We start from the raw sequence: 24,892 nt of genomic DNA, 5'->3' as shown, positions 1-24,892 counted from the left end.
CAGGCAGGTCTCGAACCTGCGGGCTCAGGCAATCCACTCACCTCAGCCTCCCAAAGCACGAGATTACAGGCTGAGTCACTGAGCCCTGTTCAAGATTTAACATTGGAAATGAATACAAAATATATCTGTGAATAATAGTATTTAAAACACCATAATACATAAGAACTACCCTCATCCCAACCCATATATCTTGTTGTGTCTTCATAGCACTGGTTTTAAACCTTTAGCTCCCACAAGATTTGTATTTATGTTGTCTTCACATTTAATCAGAACACCTGGTTCAGAATCAGGTAGTCTGTGAATGACTTTTAAAGAAACATTGCTTTATCACATGTGTTATATTATCACTTATGGTATAAAATATAAGTACTCTATGCCTTTGGGAGGCTGAGGTGAGTGGATTGCCTGAGCCCGTTTGTTCGAGACCCGCCTGGGCAGCAAGACCTCATCTCTACAATAAAAAAAATCAAAAAATCAGCCGGGCGTGGTAGCACATGCCTGTAATTCCGGTTACTTGGAAGGCTGAGGCAGAAGGATCGCCGGAGCCTAGCAGGTCGAGCCTGCGGTGGCCGGGAATGGCCACTGCACTCCAGTCGGTGACAGAGTGAGACTCCAACTCAAAAAAAAGAATATATATATATATATATATATACTCTATGATTTGAAAGCAATTTTTTCCATCAAAAATTTGCTAACAATGTGACAATTTAGTCTTTCCAAATGTCTCTGCTCCAGAAAAAAATAATTTAAAATGTATTATCATACGATTGTACTCCACAACTTTTTTTTTTTTTTTTGCTTTTGAATATTTTATTTTATTTTTAAATTTTATTTTAAAGATCTGGGGTATGATTCAGGATTAGGTATACAAATGTTCATTATGCAGGTATCCTTGCTGATGAGGTGTGCCCCTCCTACCCCTGGCAGTTTCCCTCAACTGCCAATGCTACTCCCCCTCTTCTGGCAGTTTCCCACTACCGCCAATCCCTTTCTTATAGTATTGTGATAATTGTTCAAGATCTGCTTATGAGTGAGAACATATGGCACTCTGTTTTTTGATTCTGTGATAGGTCACTGAGTATGATAAGATTATAAAACCATCCAAGTTGCTGCAAAGTCCATATGTTTGTCCTTCTTTATGGCTGCATAATATTCCTTTGTGTATATGTACCACATTTTAAAAAATCTAGTCCAGTTTTGATGTGCAGCATGATTGGTTCCATGTTTTTGCTATTGAGAATAGAGCAGCAACAGACATGCATGTGCAGGTATCTTTTTTGTAGAATGATTTGAATTCCTCTGCCTATATTTCAATAGGGGGATCGCTGGGTCATATGGACAGTCAATTTCTAGTTTTTTAGAAATCGCCACACTGTCTTCCAAAGAGATTGCACTAGTTTGCATTCCCACCAGCAGTGTGGAAGAGTTCCTTTTTCTCTGCATCCTCACCAGTATCTGTTCTTGTTTGTTTTATTAATGATGGCCACTCTTACTGGGTTTAGGTGGTATCTCAATGTGGTTTTGATTTGCATTTCTTTGATGATTAGTGAGGCTGAGCACTTTTTCATGTGTTTGTTGGCTGCCCATATATCTTCTTTTGAGAAGTATTTGTCACAACTTTTTAGTCAGTCTGTAGAACCGCTTTTTAAAAATTTTAAAATTTTGTATTTTTTCCTAGGTATCTATGTTTGTGTCTCACTAAAAACTTTTAAAGCAACTGCTTTGCAGGTTTTCCCATCACCTTTGTGATACAGCCCCCCCCCGGATTAACAACATAAGACATCACTTTCAATCAATGCAAGCATCTTTCTTCTAAAATGCTTCAGAAAAGGAAGATGTGTTAAGGCACAGATTTTTTTTTAAAGAATGATTTATACACATAAAGACTCAAATTTACCTTCTTTCTGGTTCATATTTATTACCAAATGCCAAGTGGGCTGCTCTTTTAATGTCACCTGGATTTCAAATTTAACTAGGACAATTATTCAATACAAATGGACTCATCTTTCTCTTCACCAAATATTCTTTAGTATAACACCTTCTGTCTCCTAAAGGTCGGGAAGAAACAGATTACTTACTTTCTGTTCTAAGTTACTGACTTTTTTGCATTACCACTCTCCTGTCTCAGGTCCGTCATGTGCATGGTTGATGTCTTTCTTTGAAAGTTTCGTATGCTTTCACTCCTAAACAAACCTTGAACAATGATAATACTATAAGACAATAATTGGCAGTAGTAAGAAACTTTCAGGGGGGGGTGGAATTGGCAGTTGAGGGAAACTGCTAAGGAAGGGAGGGGCATACCTTATCAGCAAGGGTAACTGCATAATCAATGTTTGTATACCTAACTCTGATTTGTACCCCACATTTTTATAATAAAAAAGAAAGTTTTGCCTCACTCCTGTAAAGCACAGAGTATGCTCTGCCCTGACCCTCCTTGACATGTCCACCCTTCTGTCCTGCACCTCACTCTCAGATGTTTTCTGTACCTGTGTCTGTCACACCTTTAACTACAAATATTAAAATGTCTGCAAGTGCCTTGCCTCTATTAGTGACATAAAACCAGTGTTTTCACTCTGTCTTGAATTACCCTCAGTGTTGCAGGAAGATCAATGTATCTTTGTGATAAATGCAATTATGGAAAATACTTGGACTTTGGTCATGTAAACCACTTATCCACTTTGTCACTCAATTTCTGGGTAAATATAACATCATGTTTAAGAGATATTACTAAAAACACTCTTACAAATACAACATGTTATCTTTGTATTCTTAGCTTCTAACATATACCGAAAAAGGTGATGCCGAAAAAGGTGAAAAAGATGGTTCTTTCTACATTTCAAATATTATGATCTGCATATAAATTCTTCCTGAGTGTGACCATACTAAACATTGATTAAAAATGATATTTTTGTGTTTTTATGGTATTCAGAAAATTAATCAGAATTATTGAGGGAGTAGATATAAATGCAATTTTTTTTCAGAGTATGAATTGGATTTAGGTAGAAAGTTCAAAGAAGGAGAAAATGAAATTAAATTAATATATAATAATGGCATATAAACCAACATCTAGTAAACAAGTATAGTAAGTAAATAAAAGCACATCATATGTTATATGTAAAAGGTGAGAATTTAGTAACTAGAACTTAATGTAAATTATCATGTTTTATTTTCTACCTTAAAATATTTTTTCTTTTGATTTTTGAACATTTTTGTGTTAGTTATACTCTCTCTTCTGTTGCACAATTGTGTATACTTGCAGTATTCCAAAATGATGGCTATATAGTATCACTATAACTTACATTTGTAGCCTGAGTCCAGGGGCTTGAGATCAGCCTGGGCAACTTGGCGAGACCTAGTTTCTACAAAAAAGCCAAAAAATAAAAAATAAAAAATTAGCCAGGCATGGTGGCATGCATCTGGGATTCCAGCTACTTGGAACTACTTGGAAGTGCTGAGGCAGAAGGATCACCTGAACTCAGCAGGTCAAAGCTGTGGTAACCGCCTTGGTTATGAGGTTATTTGAGGGTTAGAGTAATATAATGCACCAGACACGGTGACTAGCATATGGTGACCCTACAGTGTTTTTCCTCTATCCCCTGTCTTTTATCTCCAAGAGTTGCTTGTCCAGACTCCATACACTAGACCCAGACCTGCTTCATGAGCTAGCAGTCTTGGAGTGGGTGCCATGCTTGCGGCCCCTCTTCTTGAAATTCTTAATCATCTTATCTGTGTGCACTTGTGTGTTTTCTAAGGGAAGTTTAATGGTGCAATGGGGCATGCATAGAATAGAGGAAGTGTGTTGGCCCCATGTAGGGCTGAGCTCTATGGACAGGCTGTACAATGTGTATTTTCATCACATGTGGGATCACAGGATGTAGTGGCCCCAGCGTGGATTTTTTTCTCTTCTCTCTCCTGCTGGGGTTTGCCTCTGATTAACTACCCACATATTCCATCCCAGCCTGGGTTCTCAGAGTTCCAATCAATTGACTCACCTGATAAATTAATTTGTGGTAGCATTAAGTATAAGAAATACTGTATAAGCTGGGCATGGTGACTCATGCCTGTAATCATAGCACTTTAGGAGATGGAAGCGAGAGAAATGCCTGAGCCTACAGGTTTGAGATCAGCCTGTGCAACAGGGAGAGACCTCGACTCTACAATACATAAAAAAATTAGCCGAGTGTGGTGGTGCACACCTATAGTTCCAGCTACTTGGAAGACTCAGGTGGGAGCATCACCTGAACCCAGCAGGTCAAAGTTGCAGTGTTTGTGAGCATGCCACTGAACTCCAACTTGGGTGACAGAGTATGACTCTGACTCCAAGAAAAAAAAAAGAAAAGAAAAAAGAAAAAAAGAGATACAATATAAATCCAAGGTCACATAAAGGATGTTAAGCTGGTCTACACTAGAAAAGCCCTTTCCTGCTATTTCTCCAAGATATACTGGAAAAAATGGAAGAAATTTGGCATAAAAAATGCACTTTTAATTAAATGCATTTTAATTTAATCAATTGACAATCCATCATGAACCTATGCTGTACATTTTACATCCTCAAAACTTTCTCATCCTATAAGAAGTTTGTACCCTTTGACCAACCATTAAAATGAATTATTGATTCTATAAAATACTATAGCTGGATATTTTGTTTATTCTTATGATAAGGGTTTACATAGAGAGGTATAAGTGTTAAATAATACTTAGAGTTAATATATGTGGTATATTAGCCTGAATTTCAACACTATATGATGTATTTTTAAAAAAATCTGTGAGTGTCTTAACTGAAGGCAAGTCATTTAAGTAAGTATTGGATTATGGTTTCAGGAGTTGTAAATATTGATCCTATTTATCAAAGAATAGACTGTTCATGATAGTTTTTTTGTTGTCTTTAAGAGAGAGAGTGGTAGAGAGTGATAGAAAGACAGAGAGACATACAGAAAGAGACAAAGACCACATTATAAAATATTTGTTCTCATATTATGTTCTTCTGAAAGAATAGAATCCCCAGATTCACACTTAAAATTATTCATGAAGTTTGCTAAGTATGCATGAAAAAAATAAAAGTAAGAGGACAATATCATGGAGTTTTGTATATAATAGGAAACCATTTTTAAGAACCTCTTATAATGTTTATATATCATAATTGGGAGATTTTATACTAAACATGGAAGAAACAAATTTTATTGTTTGAAGAAAAACCTCGATTCACTATATAATGGAAGTGAAATAAACTAATATTTAAGAATTGGCTCATAAATGTGATTTAAAATTACTTTACATCATTTTGGTGGAATAACAATAGAAAGAATTAAAGTTTTTGTTCATTTCTGTAGGAGAAAAGAAAAATAGAAAAATACAAATTTTGGTCACTGAAATATTGGGAATATTGTGATTTTCAGTGTTTGTCTTTGCATTTCCAGCTGTAGGCCTTGCTGCATGCCAGGAACCAGCACTCCCGAGCAATGGCATCAAACTAGGAGATCGGTACATGGTAAATGACGTGCTCTCCTTCCAGTGTGAGCCTGGATACACCTTGCAGGTATCTTTCTTTCAGGTTCTCAATAATAGCGTGTGTTCAACATGATGTTCTTTGGGCAGTTCACTTAAACCTAAAGCCCTCACTTTGTACCCAGACATTTAATATGGTTTTCCTCACTCAGTTTGTGAATCCTCCTATTTACATTAACTCATGCATCTTTTTTTTTTTTTTTACTTCAAGAATAAATACAAACTTTATCGATTCAGCCTTTAAGCTAATTTAAGACACACAAAATATATACCCACAATTTTACTTGACTTTATTGTGGCTGACAGCTCTTATTTTCCATTTTTCAGAATAAGGGTTCTATAAGGTTCCAAGAAAATCATGCATGTTGATAATCTTAATCACCATGTGGAAATAGCTTTCAAATGACAAAATATGCTTTCAGTGTCAAGCAGTCTATTTTTTAGCATTATTTTATTTCAAAATGTATGTGTTTTAGGTAACAATGCAGAGAGCATTCTAAGGGTGAAGTATTGACACTGTTTGAAAACCTGGCACCCCAATAATTTAAAGTTTCTCAGTCATTCGGTTCAATAAATCATCATTTATACTTACTCTGTGTCAGTTAAATAAGGTACCCAAATTATATATTTAAATAATTTCCAAGAAATGTTATGTAAAAGTTTTTAATATACTTTTTATATAAAAAGTTTTTATTTAAAATGTCTATATATTTTATGTAAATTAATACATGGCAAGATTGGTCATTTTTCTGTTATTTATTTTCTTGTTTAACTTTGAATATGCTTACTCCCAGAATAGTTCCCATCACTTAGAAAAATTCTTATATAATTCTCCCTGCCAACAATAAAAATTGTTAATCAAATTATGTGTATACCAATGTCCAGGAGAACTATTATGCTTATTCATTTTTCTACTATTCAGTTAATTCAAGCAGAATACTTTGGCTGTGTGTTTATGATGGCATTGAAGCTGATAGTCTTTCAAGGACATTTCTTTGTAACCATATTCTGGGATCACATGTAAAATAGCCTGTGTAAGCATCAGAAAGTGTTGCAACTACGCAGTAGTGAAATAACACCATTGCATAGAGTTCAGATTCTGCATGTATGATGGGGTAAATATGGAACTGAGTCAAGTAACAGCACTCCTGACGACAATAACAGCAGCTAGCAAAAACCAAATGCTGACTGCGTGATGAAACAAGCACTTCATATACAAACACTCATGTCATTTCCGATCAGCACATGCAGGTACCATAGATGTACACTCTAAGCTTAGAGAAAGTATCTGTAAAATATTCAGCACACTTCATTTAATGAAAACTATTGTTGCTCTTATTATAAACATATATCACTATATAAAGTCACCCTTATAAAAAACAAAAACAAAAACCTGCAACTCACATTATAAAGCTGGTGGTGAGTACTGCAGTCATTGCTGGAACTCTACAAAATTTCCCACAGTGGTGACTCTAGTGAGGAAGCTCTCTTGGAGTTGTGCCATCTTGATAAGTGTTTAGCCAAGTGCCTAGGACTATTTGGACTGATTCTTGAAGACACATCTTTCCTCCCTCACACGTTATAAGGTAAAGAGTGACGTGTCATATCTCAAGGGTTTCATAGAGGGACACCTCGATCTATACCAACCTGCCAGTTTATGCCTTTATCCTTTCTGACTTGTATCATAATAGACTGAAATCATGTGGATAGCATGTTGGCTCTACTCTCCCGCAAATGCCCATACTTTGCTTTGCTGTTGCTCATGGTTGACCATCTTCTTTCCACTTGTTAATAATGTGACTTTGCAGTCTCTCTTAATGTTCTTTCCTTGGTGATATTACTACAGCTATCAGTGAAGAAAATAGAAAGGATTCTCCAGTAAATAAATTTCTTATAATGATTTGTTTAAAATGCTACTCAGAGACGCAGGCCCGTGGACACATGTCTGCACAGCCCAACCAGACCATGTGAGCTCTGTTTTGCAAGCACAAACTAAGTTGGATTTTTTTTCTTTACTACAAATAATTCCAAGGTTTGAGTTTGCAAGCTGCTGCTTGTCATTCCCATGACAAAAAAAAAGATTTTGTATTTTTTTTAATTGCTAACAACCAACAATTTTACTAACACATTGAATATTTGTAATGATGGATGTATAAATTGCATATTAATAATTAAAAGCATGGTTCCCTGCATAGTTGACACATGAATGTCCATAAATGCATATTCCAGTGAGGTTTATGGGCTTGCCATAAAATCACACACCAAAAGTATATTCTGAATATTGGAATGATTTATGAGTTTTGTCTTGGCTGTCTTGTTTTAGTGTTCTTTTAAAACATAAAGAAAATCCCACTTGGGTGAAAACTACTAAATAAATACACAGGATTCTGTCTTGGTTTAGACGCATTACATTTTAGCTAGAATCACTTATCTGAAGTGTTTGTATCAAAATCAATAACAGAATATGACCTAGATTGATAATAAATGACTATTTTATTGGTAGTCCTTAGTAAATATTTTAGAGGCTTTTGCACTTTATGTTTATCCATATTTTAGGAAGAAATTTATTAAAAATAATTTAATGAATCAGAGAATGTGTATACACAGAGTATAAATGTTAGCAGCAAAATACTGTCCAGAATAACTTCTTTAAAAATAAATACAGTCTTCCTTTACTGTAACTACTTTTTAAAAAGTCACAAAGTGTGAGAAAATTGGTTTTGTGGCAGATGAATTGGGTATGAAATGTTTGTGAGCTTAAGGGTTCGGTTTGCACTGAAAACTGCATTAGTGCAAATTCTTGTTTGTGTATTCTCACTGTGGTTAGAATTATTTACCATGAATTAAAGATTTGTTTTTCAATTGCATGTATGCCAATTGTGAATGATAAATGGAAATTCATGAGATAAGTAAACCTGGCAGATAAGGCCACTGAGTCACAATCAGAAAAAATAAAAATAAAAATAGACCACACATAGAAGTCCCATTTCTCACTTTCTCTTTAATTGTAAGAGAAATATTAGCACAGAATATATCTGGCTTTAAACCTCTGTGGTTTGATTTTTAAAAGGCAAAGACTAGAACAGGCCTTTGAAAGTTGAAAACTTCATATATTTAAAGGATAAGGAGACCTGAGTGATGAGAATTAATTCAGTGCGGGCAGGTTAATATGACAACTTGTGAGGCTGTCCAGGACTGAAATGAATATTAAGTCTTCTTTTTCTGTGATGAAGGAAGTGACCCAGTTCTTTGCTGAACCCTGATGATCAGGTGACTTGTTATTATAGACAAGCACAGAAGTTACCTTTTTATAAGCAGACAGCCTATTGCTGACATTTTACCCTCTAATCAGTATCCAGTGTTTTCTCATTATTTTCAGCCTCTCAGACCAAAATCTATAAATTCTGTTGATTAAAAAAAAGACATACTTTGCTCAATTCAATTAATCTTCTTTAAGTATTAAGAAATGAGGTGGGCAGAATTATGGTCTGTTTAAAGGGACATTGTAAAAATTTATTTTTAATACAAAGAAATATAATGATGCATATTTCTATGTTGATTCAAAAATATGCAACTCACTAATAATCATTATTAGAAATAGATTTCATGATTTCTGAATTTTAAAAATATTTTCAATGAAAAAATGAACAAGTAAAGGAAGTACAGAAATTCCCACAAACACCTAGCACATAAATACTCTGTTTTGGTTATGTGAGTTTTATTTTGCTTTCTTTTACACAGGGCCGTTCCCACATTTCTTGTATGCCGGGAACTATCCGTCGCTGGAATTACCCAACTCCCCTCTGCATTGGTATGGATAACCTGTAATTGTGTTTCTGCACACATATGTTCTAGAGAACACGGTGGCCTGCTGACTCTATTCTTGGACTTCAAATGATGTATTTAGAAATGTCTTAATTTCAAGACGTGTGTTGTACGATAATAGCATAATAGTGTGGTAGAGATGTAACAAAAATGTAACATGTGCCCTCTCACACCGCATGCAGCAGGTCAGTCTTTCCAGCATTTTTGGGTCAGTTTACCCAGACTGCCTGTGCAGGGCACTAAACTCAAATTGCATTGGTATCAGAAAGCCAGTTTGCTAATTTGGGGGAAAGAAAGAATGTTGCTGGGCTGCAAATCTGAGCAGTTTTCTGTATAGATCTTTAGCTTCAGAAAAACAAAGTATTCGGAAACAAAATTCAGAAATACAGATTACCGATTTGAATTTAGAATCATAGTATTTCATATTCAATATAGCCCAGGGAGGAACCTGTGGAAGAACTTCCTGGAGTGGAGGTGGGGGCAGATCAACCTGCCTCTTTAGGGAAAATATTCCAGACCTTGCATTTGAATAAGAAAGACCTATTAAGCACAGATTATAGGATGTGAGTTTAGTGATTCTGAGGCTTCACAACTGGTGACCTTTGCCTCTGTTACAGGAAGTCCCTGAATGCAAAGGTCAATGATAGAGGACACAGAAGGGCACTTCCCTCATTCAGGCCTAAACCTTTGCCTGCTGCCTATCTGTTGTAGCCCTTACAAAAAAAATCATTACCAGCAGCTCATGTGGCCCTATGACCTTGCCAGATCATCACGCTGGTTACTTCAGTCTCCTATCCCCAGTCTAAATATTGACTGGTTTTTTCACCCCCACTGTCCTCCTGGATCACCTCCCTTTGAAAAGGCCATTCATTGCAACTTTTTTGCCTTGACAATAAATCTGGATATTATCTGGATTTCTCCCTCACTCCCCAAATCCAAGTGATTTACCACTCTTGTCAACACTTCCACCTGAATGCATCCTCACTCGTGATTCTTACCTCTAATGGCTTAGCTTTAAGATCTCACAACCCCTTCCTAAATTATTGTCTGCATAGAATCCTAAAACCCTCAGCTTCCACATCCAGTGATGCCCCAACATTATTATAGGGATGAGGCAAAAGAAAAAAAATCAGTAGTATTGATCTTGTCTTTATTGACAATTTGGCATTTTGTTCACCATAGGTATTTTTGCATTACTTCTCCTTTTTCCAAATATTGCACTAAAATATTGGAAGATTTAGACACACTCCTGGATTTTGTACTTGAGAGAGAGAGCCCTCCTTCCAATGTTGTCCACATGCCCACCTTCAGGTCTAATTAGCCATCCCTATCCTGAGTTGCTCACCATGTGCGTGACTCTACCTCTTTATATTGGCCTGTAAAGGCATCATGATGTAATCTGTCATCCTTATAATCCTCAAGGACTTTGACAACAGAGACATGTACCACTCACCTGTGTTTCTTCAGCACATGGTAGATACTCAATAATTTCAATTCAAGAATTAATGTCAGGTGGAGTGGAGTGGAGTGTAGTTACGTTACAAGTATACTACAGAAAGTTTAAGTTTACCACAGGAAAGAATTTCAGAGTAAATCCAAAGTAGAATTTAAGAAAAAAATATTAGAAAGAAAAGAGTATGCTCAGGGAAAAGCATGGATGTCTTACGAGAAAGGACATGTGCTTGCCTTTGACAAGAAGCTTTAGATAACTTTGCAATGATGATTAAAGAAACCATGAACTAAGAGGAGTGGGTTGCAGGTATCTGGTTACAGGTTTTGATGACCATCTCTCAACCTTCTAAGGTCATAGGGACCTTCTAAATAATGAAAGTTATTGCCTAACTAGATTTGGACTTTTAAAAATAACATCATGTCTGTATTTGGGGCAACTCCCTATTGTTTCTGTGATTTACTGTACCGATAGGTACATATTCCAGCCCAAATAGTGTCAGGTCTGGTATGTCTGGTTAGTCAGGTGAAGGTTGTGTACTGATAAGACAGATGTCTGAATGCTTATCCTGTTTTAATTTAGACCTGGCTACAAGAAATTTACTCATGTCTAAACTGCACTGGCTAACCTGCCTCAGAATAACCAGAAACACTATCAAGGGTGCCTTCTTCGTAGTTCCTCATAGCCTTCCATACACTAGTATACTTGAGGGACACACTCAGAAGCTCTTTTTCTTCAGATGGTTAACGTCAACCATTCCATATTGCCAGATGTTGTTTCAAGAGAAAGTGGTTACCTCTATATAGATAATGCAAACAATTTAAAGACCGTAATATATCCTTAAAATATCCTCTAAACTATTCACAAGTTACAGAGAATTCATTTTGCTGAGGAATATGTTAGTACAGTGTGTTGGTCCCCACAGGTAAAACAGGGTAATTACTCTCTGTTACCTGTTCTTCTGACAGCCTAGTTTCTCCACATCTCAAGTAAATCTTGGGCATTAAATGTCTTTTAGCAATATCCAATTTAACTACCTTGTGTGGGATGCAGATGGAATTGTGTACAGAGGAAAATAAAACTACACCATACCTGTAAAATAAACAAAACTTCAGCCTTTATGATAGTCTTGTCCAGGAAATAATGCCTCTCTATATGAAGCTCACCATAGCATATTTGTTTACTAGTGAAAAATGTGCCTTAGTGGGTCAGTGTCTTATTTTGTGAAAGTTGTTTTTTGATAAAAATAAATGTCTAGATTAACATGTCAGCTAAAAACCTGAAGTGGTTTGCATGGAAATTTAAAATCTCAGCTTTGATTTGAGAGGAAGGAATGTAAGGGTGACAGTGTCCTGTTTTAACTCACACAGAATATTAATCTCCCTATTTATTTATAAGTGAAGATCCTTCCTGTAAACTTGGGAACTGAAATATTTTAAACTTTGAAATAAAATAAATTGCAAGCAGGCATTCAATCAAATCATATGCCTTTGCTGTCACTTTATATTATGTAATAGAATGTTTAATTTGAATAGTCAACACATATTAGCAAAATATAAGTGACTTTTATATTATATTTTATTTAACATATCTTGAATATTAGCAAACATTGAAAATATATCAACTTCTGTAATTTCCTATAAAGTATAGAGCAAATTTTTTGTTGTTGTTGTTGTTGTTGTTGTTTTGAGTTGGAGTCTCACTCTGTCGCCCAGACTGGAGTGCAGTGGCCGCTTCCGGCCACCGCAACCTCGACCTGCTGGGCTCCAGTGATCCTTCCACCTCACCCTTCCAAGTAACCGGAATTACAGGCATGCACTACCATGCCCGGCTGATTTTTTGATTTATTGTAGAGATGAGGTCTCGCTGCCCAGGCTGGTCTTGAACCCACAGGCTCAGGCAATCCACTCACCTCAGCCTCCCAAAAACTTTTTTTTAATTGAAAAATCTCACACATAATCCATGATAAATTTCAAAGATCTATTCGAGAAATTGAAAGGTTTATTTCTGGTCAGGCACGATGGCTCAAGCCTGTAATCCCAGCACTCTGGGAGGCTGAGGCGAGAGGAATGCCTGAGTCTAGGCATTTGAGACCAGCCTGGGCAACTTGGTGGTACCTCATCTCTGCGATATATCAAAAAATTAGCCAGGCATGATAGTGCAAACCTGTAGTTCCTGCTACTTGGAAAGCTGAGGTGGAAGGATCACCTGAGCCCAGCGGGTTGACCCTGGGGTGGCCGTGAGCTTGCCACTGCACTCCAGTCTGGGCGACAGAGTGACTCTGGCTTAAAACAACAACACAAAGCAAACAAAAAAAGAATTTTTTTTTTTTTAATTTTTAGCTGTCAGCTTTAGATTAATCCAAGTAGGGACATTTTAGGATTAGAAATTCATAGAGAGATAAAATTTTAGTTATTAACTCTTGGAAATCTCATGCCCACTTTTGGAAAGTGCTAATACCAAGGAAGACAATGTATATAAAATTGCTTTTCTAGTGTCCCAAGTCTCAAGCGTTGTTCTCCAAGCTTAACCAACACTGACTATTTTGAATGTCATAACAAGCCCTAAGAATGGTCAAGCAGTTTTCCAACTCTACAGCTGAGTGGGCATTGACACACATTTTTTGGGAGCTCTGATTTTATGCTCCGTTGCTGATTCTTAGTTTTACAGACACACAACAACAAAAGGATTACATGTAGGTTTAAGTAAGTTCTCAAGTAATTAGGTGATTATTGTGTGTTTGGCAGATGTACCCAGTGGCCAGGCCCTTGGGTAGAGCTCTCATCACATGGACCATTGGCATTTGCTAGACAAATTTTTTAAAAAAGATTTCAATAACTTTGGGAGTACAAATAGTTTTTGGTCTGTGCACATTATGCCTGATAGGTGATTTTTTTGTCCCTCCATCCCATCTCCCTCCCTCTTCTGAGTTTGCAGTGCCCATTATACCATTCTCTATGTCTATGCAGATTCTTAGTTTAACTCCCACTTATAAGTGAGAGCACTTGTTTGGTTTTGCATTCCTGAGTTAGTTCACTTAGGATGATGGTTTTCAATTACATCCAAGTTGCTGCAAAAGACATTATTTTGTTCTTTTTGATGGCTGAATAGTATTTTATAGTGTATATACACACCACATTTTCATTATCCATTGATAGGTTGATGGGCATTTAGGTTGATTCCACATCTTAACAAATGTGAATTGTAGATACAAATTTTAACATTGATGATGACTTCTATCATTCCGGCCCTGTGCCAGTCACTCATGCAAGGTTGTCTCAATCCTCAGCTGAAGATGTACATGGATTTTTGTATTTTTTGATATTCATGTGTTTTTTTTGTAAAAATCATGCTAAAATCCAAAGGACTTTTGTAGTAATTTCACCTCTTTGACACTGGATTTCCTACATTTGTCATTGATTTGGCATTTTTTCATTTGTGTCTTCCCTGTGTTTGAATATGCAAATCTCCTCTTGTTACAGTTCCTAAGGACCTTATGGAAAGGAAAGTTTTGCTAAATATATGTCGATATGCTTCTCAGATCTACCAGTATATCTTCAGTAAAGCTCACAGGCTCTAGGACAAAGTGTAAACTGGAACCTAGCTTTCCAAATGCATATACCTCCCACAAGGAAGAGCCTTGAAAGGCTACACTCTAAAAAAACAACAAAGTTGATGTCCAAGACTTTTTTGGAACTATGACTCACACCAAAAACTTACATTTTTTTTAGCTTGTATTTTTTTTTTAACTTAAACAGTACTTGAAACCCAGAATGTGATGCTCTGGTTCCAGCAACCACCATATTCAATAGACTTGACTTTTAACTACTTCTCATATTAAATTTATAAGTAAAGTTTTTCTATGTTGATGATTAAATTTTTTTTTAAAGCTCCACTACAGGTCCTACTGAATAAAGGCTTCCAGAAAATGTTTTGTCTAAAGTATTTTGCCTGAGGAGAACATTGCAAGCATAAGAATAAAGACATGCCATGCAACTTCCTGGAAAGAAGTGACATCATTTGCATTGAGTTTGAAATATGAGAAATTGGCATTTTGATAGATTACAAATGATCAAATGTTAGAATTTCATGTGGTCCAACTTACATTCATGGGCATGTTTGTATAAAATCAGTCATGTTTCTTTAGAATCAAACCTCAGACATAGTAGCATGATTGGTGGGTGACCAAGATAAGACAAGATAGATGGATTTCTTTTCATCTTTTGACACATGATTTCTTGAGGAGAAAGTGATTACAATGAACTGCATCCCCAAATTGAAAAGCTGTCTGACAGTAATGTGTCCTGGCTAAAACTTGGGTTCTGGAACCAAAGCTGGAATAACACTCTAGTTGACTGTTTACCAGGTATGTCACTTGAGGCAAATTACTTAATCTCTTCCAGTCTTGGTCTCTTTATCTGTAAGATGAGAATAGTTATAACTTCAACCTATTAGGGTTGTTCTGAGAGTTAAGCAATGTAATGCATTTATTTCAGCACAGTAAGTAGCACATGGTTAGCAATCAATAAATAGGAATTAATACCACCACTCAACGAACAGCAGCTAATAAACTGAACTCCATTTGATGCCTGACTACAATGCAAACATTAAATAGGCTAACCTTTACTGAGAGCCTCTGAGCACCAGAAGAAGATACATTTTGAAAAATGGTCTTTATTCTTAAGCAGTTCACAGTCAAGAGGGAGAGCTAAGCCCATCAATAATAAGAGCGCCCAGCATTGCATTGTGTGCATAATTGAGGGCAGAATTCAATTCTGAAGACTTGCTCTTTCTCAGCATAGTCGAGCAAAGCAGGTCAGATGAAATATTTCTAGGAGAAAGCGGGCACCCGCAGGGCTAACAGCACCTGTCCATTTTCCAGCGACCTGTGGAGGGACACTCGGTACCTTGGCAGGCGTGATCCTGAGTCCCGGCTTCCCAGGCTCTTACCCCAACAACCTGGACTGTGTCTGGAGGATCTCTCTGCCCATTGGCTATGGTAAGTGAAAACATTTTTTCATCCCCAAAAGCTCAACCTTTTCATTTCTACCTGGAAGAGAATTACACTGTACAAGAATTGTGCCTTATTTTGTTGACATAACTGTATCTTTAATGGAAAGAGGCTTACAGATTTAAATAAAGCTTTGGCAGAAGAACTTTGAAGATGAAAAGTTATTTTAAAAATCATCTGAGCCATGCAACTCTTTTTCTTTTTCTTTTTTCTTTTTTTTTTTTGAGTCGGAGTTCACTCTGTTGCCCAAGCTGGAGTGCAGTGGCACGCTCACGACCACCACAGCCTCAACCTGCTGGGCTCAGGTGATCCTTCCACCTCAGCCTTCCAGTAGCTGCACTACTGCACCTGGCTAATTTTTTGATTTATTGTAGAGATGAGGTCTCGCCAAGTTGCCCAGGCTGGTCTTGAACCTGTGGGATCAGACAATCTTCTCACCTCAGCCTCCCAAAGAGCTGGGATTACAGGCGTGAGCCACTGCACCTGGCCACAGCTCTTTTTCAAGGCAAATTAAATTAGCTAAATTATGATATTGTAGGCACATGAAGTGCAAAATATAGCATTCCTGACTCAACTGTTAATCCCTTCATTCATAATAATGGCTTTTCTAATCTATCTCTGAGGGTCAATAATGGTTGTTGTTTCTTCTGGACAATTGTAAAAGTTTTTTTACAGTTGTAACATATTTTGAATTGAATATAAAACTTACATTTGAAAGAACGATATTGTTCTATAAGTTTTTGAATTACATATTACATTGCTTATAGGTTTATATGTACGACTTTTTATATTTAGTTATTAGCTTTCAGGTTATTCACCTTAAATAATTTATCACTTTAATTGCTATGGACACTGAAACCTAATCCTGGCATGTCCTCAGAAATGCATCATCTTTTGGTCTTTGAGAAATATGGAGCCTCATCATGCCTTTCTCTGTCTGCCTTTTGGCTTTTTTTGAATTTTAGTTTGTTCATTTGAGTTTCCCCTACTGGTGATCTTCTCTAAACTCTCACAATAGTGGACCAAACCAGGGGCTCATTGAATGTCCTAGGATGAAGTTGCTGGGGATTTAATGTCCCACATGTTAGTTGAATAGTGAATGAATGTAACCATGAATGAAAACCACCGTTCTAGAAGAATATTGTATTTTTCATTGTGTTCAAAGTTTTTGCCCTAGAATCTGTGTCCAGAAAGGCAGTAGCAACAGGAGTGAGCAGGCCAGGGTTGACCTGTTTGGCAGAGTGCAGCCAGGGGAGTAGACAGCTGGCACAGGCCCGGCAGGCTTGGCTGGGAGTATTAACAGGACAGCGTTGCTGGCCAACCTAGAATGTCACACAGGGGAAGGGCATGCAAGGGTAGCCTGTGGGACAGCCCGGGAGCTCATGCAGGTCTGTGAGCCCTTCACGAGGCCACTTGCAGGGCAGTGGTGAGCCAGGGAGTGAACCCAAGAAAGGATCAAAGGGGCCCTTTCTTAGCTTTTGTTATGTTTTATAAATCATAAACTCAGTGAGCACAAGGGAAGTAATTCTGCTAGAGCCAGATAAAACAAAGGTTTTTGAGTAACTTCAATCAATATTTGCACAATGACTCTCCCTATCTGGGTCTACTTTCCTTTCTATGGAGAGCTGAAGATGAGAACTAGTTGGAACTAATCTTTGGAGTCAGGAGTTAAGGGTTGGATCAGAGAGATCTGTAACTCAGGATAGTTTCAACAGGGTCTTAGGGCTCTTCAGTTTTGTTGTTGTTGTTGTTGCTGCTATTGTTTTGTTTTTGAGTCAGGGTCTCATCCTGTCACCCTAACTGGGATGCAGTAGCATGATCGAGGCTCACAAAAGCCTCGTCCTCCTGGGCTCAGACAATCTTTTCACCTTAGCCTCCTGAGTAGCTCGGAATACAGGCTATGCCACTACACTCAGCTAAGTATTATTAGGACTTTTCAGGTCACAATCTTGTCAGGTAAAATATTATAGTAGTTGAAAATCAGAGAAAGAGAGAAATTTAGACAAACTGTTGCTCTATATCTGATGGAGGGTTGGCCTTTCTTATATGAATGAATCTATAGGAACCTCAATTTTCTCCGCCCTATAACTAAAATAGTCTCATAAGCTTCAGGTGAAGATTAACAACAATAAAAAAAAAATGAAAGACCCCACGTAGCTACTTTTGTATGATTTCAAATACTTCCCACTTCCCTTTCAAAACTAACTAGAAATATTCTATTCATGAATGGGCATACATTTTTTTTAACTTGTTGTCCCAACCTTAGTGTTTTATAATTTCTGAGAATGATATCGTTTAATGTAGTTTTTATTAGGTTGGTGCAAAAGTAATTGCAACTTCAGATCATGAATTTTTAATCATTATAACTAGGTTCAAACACATCTTTATTAATCTAAATAGGAATCATTATAATCAACACATTTTTGCCAAAGAGAAATAAGTTTGTTTATTCCTGGAACGTAAAATCCATGTTTCAGAACTCGACAAACTCTTAGAAAGCATTTTCAGCTGGTTGTGAAGAAGTGTTGTCCCCACAAAAAGTTGTCGAGATGCTTGAAGAAGGGGTAGTTGGTTGGCGAGAGGTCAGGTGAGTATGACGAATGAGACAAAATGTTGTAGCCCAATTTGTTCAACTTTTGAACCCTTAGTTGTGCAACGTGCAGTCAGTTGTTGATGTGAAGAAGAAATGGGCCCTTTCTGTTGACCAGTGCTGGCTGCAGGCATTGGAGATATCAGTGCCTCACATCAATTTGCTGAGCATACTTCTCAGATGTCATGGTTTCACTGGGATTCAGAAAGTTGTAGTGGATCAGACCAGCCGCAGATCACCAAATAGTGATCATGACCTTTCTGGGGTGCACGTTTGACTTTGAGAAGTGCTTTGACGCTGTTTTCAGTTCAACCACTCAGCTGGTCATCACCAGTTGTCGTGTACAATCCGGCTTTCGTCACATGTCACAATCTGATCAAGAAATGGTTTGTTGTTGCATAGAATAAGAGAAGACAACACCTTGAAATGATTTTTTTGATTTTCGATCAGCTCATGAGGCACCCGCCTATGGAGCTTTTTCACATTTCCAATTTGCTTCAAATGCCAAACACCACAGAATGGTCGGTGTTGAATTCTTTAGCAACTTCTAATGTAGTTGTAAGATGATCAGCTTCAATGATTACTCTCAGTTGGTCATTGTCAACTTCCAATGGCCAGCCACTACAATTCTCATCTTCAAGGTTCTCCTCTCCTTTGCAAAACTTCTTAAACCACCACTGTACTGTACATTCGTTCGCAGTTCCTGGGCCAAATGTGTCATTGATGTTGTGAGTTGTCTCTGCTGCTTTATGACCCGTTTTGAACTCGAATAAGAATTTGCGTTTTGAACTCGCTTGAATTTGCTTTTTGTCCAACATCATTCCCATAGTCTAAAGTAAATATTAAATAAACAGAAAGTGATAAGTCATTAGCAAAAAATAAAGTGAGAAATGTGCATTAAAATGATGTATACCATTACCACTTTTATTTAAGAATGTATGCCAGTATCAAACAGCAAATATTAACAATGCAAAAACTGAAATTACTTTTGCACGAGCCTGAATATATTGTTCATTTATAAAGCATTATACAAGATAATCATTCAGGAAAAAAAAAGATCAGTGAAACCAAATTATCTAAATTAATAATCAGGATCTATGAATCTAAACAAAATATTTATTAAAAAAAGCAAGAAACAACATCTTTAAAATGATGTAAATCTTTTAAATATGTGGTTTGCATGGTATTGGAGTTTAAAGAGAATTTAGAATAAAAGGAAAAAAAAAAAAAACCAAAAACCAAAAGTCCTTTCTCTCTTTAATCTTACATACATACACAATAGCATGACATTTCCTAGCTTTTTAGAATAAATGTAGTTATGTTTCAGAATAATTTCTTACAGATGAAATTTAAATAATCAACCAGGATTTCCAGTGCTAAATCTTATCACCAATAAATATTTTTCTATATATGAAGTTAGAAATTTGGAGGAGATACTGGGTGCGATGGCACACACCTACAAACCCAGCACTTCGAGAGGCCAAGGCAAAAGGATTGCTTGAGCCCAGGTGTTTGAGACCAGTCTGGGCAGCATAGTGAGACTTCTCCACAAAAAAAATTAATTTAAAAAACTTTATCAACAAGGGTACTTGCATAATGAACATTTGAATATCTAACCTTGAATTGTAACTCACATCATTAAAATAAAAAAAAAAATTAAAAGAGAAAAAAAAATTAAAAGAGAAAAAAATTAGCCTGGCATGGTGGCGTATGCCTGTAGTCCCAGCTACTCGGGATGTTGAGGTGAAAGGATCACCTGAGCCCAAGATGTCAAGGCTGCAGTGAGCCGTGATCATGCTATTGCACTCCAGCCTAGGTGACAGAGTGATTCTGATTCAGAAAATATACATACATGCATACATAAATTTGGAGGAGAAGGATGGAAGGGGTGGTGGTTCCCCCAACATGGTCAACATTTGGAATTTTTACGCCCTCACTAGGAGCGCTTTCGAAGGCTTAAGTCATTGTAGAAAATTTTGCAGAATTGTAGAAAATTTTACTATCTAGCTTTCAACTCCTTATCAGCTTCGTAGTTGAAAACTCTAAATTAGTTTTATGTATTCCTAGCTTTTTAAAATTTCTGTCTCTTCTTCCTTGTAATGTCCACTACCCTATAGATTTATATCTTCCTTGTATACACTTAAACAACACTCTTAAAACAATATCACAAACCCTGTTCTCATATGCCAAGTCATACTTCAGTTGCATAGGAAGTATTTCATTTAGGTCACTTGAAGTTGTCTCAAACTCCATTGAGGTTATGGTTGCTCATGATTTGGGGCTCTGAGTTTAGCTGAATAGAAATCTTAGCTCTATTAATTACTGACAAGACACCACAATGTTTTTGTACCATTTCCATAATGAATATAATAAAATAGCACCCTCATGGCATTGTTCATGACATAAAGAATGCATTATTTGAGTGTTATCTGTTTTTAGTAGCTAAACCAAATTTGCCAGTGTTATTATGCCATTTTCTTTCCTTTTCAAGATTTGAATTGCTGTTCTGTGTTGCTTTGGCAGAGCTCAATCAACTCAGAATTTCTCTATCATCTTGAGCATGTTGAATGGCCCAGTTAACAGAAATGCAGCCAGGTTTTGTTTTGCTTGTTTATTTTTTTCTACTTCACCATTATATTCAATATTTAAAACTCACCGCTTGAATACTGCAAACAGTGCTGCCTGAAATCACTATGTTAGTGGACCATCTGGAAGCATAGAGATGATCTTCAAGACACTTAAGAATGTTCAATGAATTCAATAGCTGTTAGCTCTTTTGTGAGATGTCTATCACACACAGAAAATGCAAAAAAGAACACTTAACATTCACTGGCTCCATTAACTAAAAATGAGATTCTAACTTTGAAATCACAGTCATATCACTATTTAAAGTTTGTCAAAGCCCCAAAGCAAAATTCCTTTTTTCAGGTGCCTCTTCACTGGCACTTAATTCTCAATTTGTAACCACAATCTGATGAGGATGTGCTGTGTAAATTCCACCCAAGATAAGCAAAAGATTAACTTTCTTTTGTAATAATGCATTTGTTTTTAGCACTCTGTGAGATAATAGTTTATGCTTATTTTAAGCCCCTTCATTTGGGCTTTACAATGTCAAACTGGATACAATTCACTGAAAATTCGATAGCTAAATAATTATCTTTTAAGCCAGATTAGAGCTGGGCTCTGTTCTATTTCCTGATATGTATTAAGTGATTTGATATGTGACTGTATAATTTATCCTGCTTAAAATGGTAATTTTGTTCATAGTATTATAATTGTCATAATCCCATTTCCATTTCAAGTTTAATTTCAAATCAGCAAAGAGCCACTTTCACTATATCCTATACTTTTGAGACATTGGCCACCTTCAATTTTTTCACTCCTTGATCTGCTTGCTGTCTTTCATCTTCTGTGACTGTGCCATTCCATGAATTTCAAAATGTGTCTCTGGATAAATACATCTAAAGTCCACATGTGCACATCCGAAATGAGCAGACTGCAAACCATCTTCCTTCCATTTGATTTTAAAATGTTTTAATCTTGCCCTAGTTTTCTTTTGTGGTACTTTTTGGACATGAATAGAAAGGTCAGCAATTCACAGGTTGTTTCTAATTTCTCTGGTGTGGGCTTTTTGTTTCTACTTGGTCATGACAAATGTAAGAGTTGTTTATGAAGCTCTGTAGAAGACATGAGTTTCATGTTCCAAAAGTAGACATACACTCTCTCTCTTTTTCTAGTGTAATTTATTTAGTTGCCAAAAAACCTTATTTTCTAGTGTGGCCCATGCCACAAAATAAAAATGTTTGCTTTTCAGTTTTACTTTTTAAAATTTTTGTAGCGATCGCTATGTGGCTCTGTCTGCTCTCAAAATCCTGGGCTCTAGCAATTCTTCTCTTTCAGCTTGTCAAAATGCTAGGATTACAGGCCTGTACCACCATGCCCAGTCAAAAGGGTTTTTAGATCAGCAATGGGTAGGGAAACAAGTTAGATGTTCTAAGAGTAGCTCAACTGCTATGCAGGGTACAGGAGACAGTTCAGAACCCAGGAACACAGGGGAGCCACTCACTCTTTCTGTCTCCCTTACTCTCTCTCTCTCTTTTTTTCTTCTTCACATCTGAATTTCTTTTGATTAAAAATATTTGCTAAATTTTAGGGGAAAAAGAAGCTCACTGATGGCTGTTTAACAAAGAGCAATATTTGTCATTGTCAAATATTTGCAGAAAAGTTTTAAACTTAAAGCACTATTCCATCTTGATGATACATAGCAGATGTTAGGATGACCAAGACACCATAGACTGGGACATTCCTTACCCAACTGATGATGTACTATGGGCACATGGACTTGGGCTGTGTAATGTGAGTCTAATGACTCATTGTAAAACAATTTCTAGATTTTGGTTGATTTGCTAAACATTTAAAAAAATCTTTCTTTTTGCTTCTTTAGCCTCTTCCTGAAGTTTTAAAAAATGATTTGTTTATTTATTATAGTGCTGTGGGATACAAGTGAGGATTAACTACATAAATAGGCTGCATGCAGGTGAAGTTTGAACTTCTAGGTGGCCGTCACTCTCCCTAGTATTGGGCCAGATGCCCATTGTGTTGTCACATGTCTCCTACATGCCTTCCTTCTTCCCTCCCCCCACCACCCAGCAGTGCCCAGCAACTTCCGATCCCATCCTTGTGCTAATGTGTCTAGTGTTCATGGCCCACTTATGAGTGAGAACACGCGGTATTCAGTTTTTTGTTTCTGTGACAGTTCACTAGTATAATGGTCTCCAACAGCTTATAGGTTGCTGAGAAGGCCATGCTTTTGTTCTTTTTCATGGCTGCATAATACTCCATCATATATATGTACCACATTTTCCTTATCCGATCCACTTCTGATGGGCACCTGCTTGGCTTCATGTTTTTGCTATTGTGAATAGCAATGAACAAGCATGGGCATGTGTCTTTTTGGTAGAGCGATTTAGGTTCCTCCAGGTATATTTCCAGGAGAGGAACTGCTGGATCATTTGGAAGAACAATTTTTAGTTCTTTTAGAAATCACCACACTGCTTTCCGTAGTGGTTGAACAAACTTACATTCCTATCAACAGTGTGGAAGCAATCCCTTTTCTCTGCAGCTATGCCAGCACCTGTTGTTCTTTGACTTATTAATGATAACCATCTTTACCAGAATTAGGTGGTATCTCACAGTAGTTTTGATTTGCATTTCTCTGATGACTAGTGAGGCTGAGTATTTTTTCATGTGTCTGTCATCTGCTTGTATGTCATCTTTTGAGAGGTGTCTGTTCATGTCTTTTGCCCATTTTTAAATTCTACTTCCTTTTATTCATTCTCTTTCAATCTGGATTGAACAAATTTAATACAAAGTGATTTTCTTGAAGAAGCAGTGCTTTTGACATTATGGAATTGTTAACTCTTGTCTAACTTATTTGCATACCAAATCAGAGAAAGTGAGGATTCTGTCAATCTGAGTTGAGTGGAAACCCCACTCTGTCTTTCCCTGTGTCACATGGGATATGGTATCTAACATTTTTGTACCTTAGTTTGTCACCTTTAAGATTGTGATGATAATAAAGATTCATGCTGGGAATCAAGTGAGTTGACAAATTAGACACAGTGCACGTTCATTGGGACATACTACATCCAGCCAGACAGGGTACTATTTATTCTTTTGTTTCTCCTTACAAAGATGTTTTCACATCTAATAAAATTGCTTTTTATTATATGACTTTAAACTTCATTGAGTACTTTAGGTTTTCCTCACCTGCAGTTTTGTGTTTGTTTGTTTGTTTGTTTGTTTGTTTTGCTTGAGCTTATCTCCTATTTTTCTTTTCTAAATTTATTTTAAAGATGCTGGGTACAATTCAGGGTTAGGTATTCAAACGGTCATGGTACAGGTAGAAGTGAAGTTTGGTCTCTATATCACCTGGTTTGAGATCTGGTACACTTATTGATGAAGTGTGTCCCCCTACTCCTTCCCCTGGAAGTCTCCTGCTATTGCCAGCACCTTTTTTTAAAATAGTATTATGATAATTGTTTAGGGTCTGCTTATGAGTGAGAACATGTGGTACTCAATTCTTTTTTTCTGGGATAGATTACTGAATCTTACAGACTATAAATCCATCCAAGTAGCTGAGAAGTTCATAATTTTGTCCTTCTTTATGGCTGTGTAATATTTCACTGTGTATATGTACCACATTAAAAAAAATCCTGTCTACTTTTGATGGACAGCAGGGTTGGTTCTGTATTTTTGCTATTGTGACTAGTGCTGCAATAAATATGTGTACACAGGTATCTGTTTTGTAGAATGATTTGAGGTCCTCTGAGTATATTCTCAGAAGGGGGATTGTTGTGTCTTATGGGAGGTCAATGTTTAGATCTTTCAGGAATCACCATACAGCTTTCCACAGAGGTTATATTAGTTTACATTCCCACTAACAATGTAGAAGTATTCCCTTTCCCCAACATCCTCTCCAGCATCTGTTGTTTTTTGAATTATTGGTAAT

At 36.8% G+C, this 24,892-nt stretch overlaps 1 protein-coding gene across 1 annotated transcript in view; it reads left to right on the top strand.

The window, feature by feature from the left end:
- LOC103259569 (CUB and sushi domain-containing protein 1) overlaps positions 1 to 24,892 on the top strand; it is a 238,044-nt gene that overhangs the window by 16,533 nt on the left and 196,619 nt on the right. The window contains exons 2-4 of the mRNA XM_008057227.2: positions 5,418 to 5,536; positions 9,247 to 9,316; positions 15,663 to 15,779. Of these exons, the coding sequence (XP_008055418.1) occupies positions 5,486 to 5,536; positions 9,247 to 9,316; positions 15,663 to 15,779 (238 nt within the window). The 5' untranslated portion in view covers positions 5,418 to 5,485. The remainder of the gene's footprint in view (positions 1 to 5,417; positions 5,537 to 9,246; positions 9,317 to 15,662; positions 15,780 to 24,892) is intronic.

Source organism: Carlito syrichta, unplaced genomic scaffold (assembly GCF_000164805.1).
Source record: "Carlito syrichta isolate Samal-C Ts95f unplaced genomic scaffold, Tarsius_syrichta-2.0.1 Scaffold302893, whole genome shotgun sequence".
Taxonomy (NCBI): Eukaryota; Metazoa; Chordata; class Mammalia; order Primates; family Tarsiidae; genus Carlito; species Carlito syrichta.
This window is presented reverse-complemented; position numbering and strand designations above follow the sequence as displayed.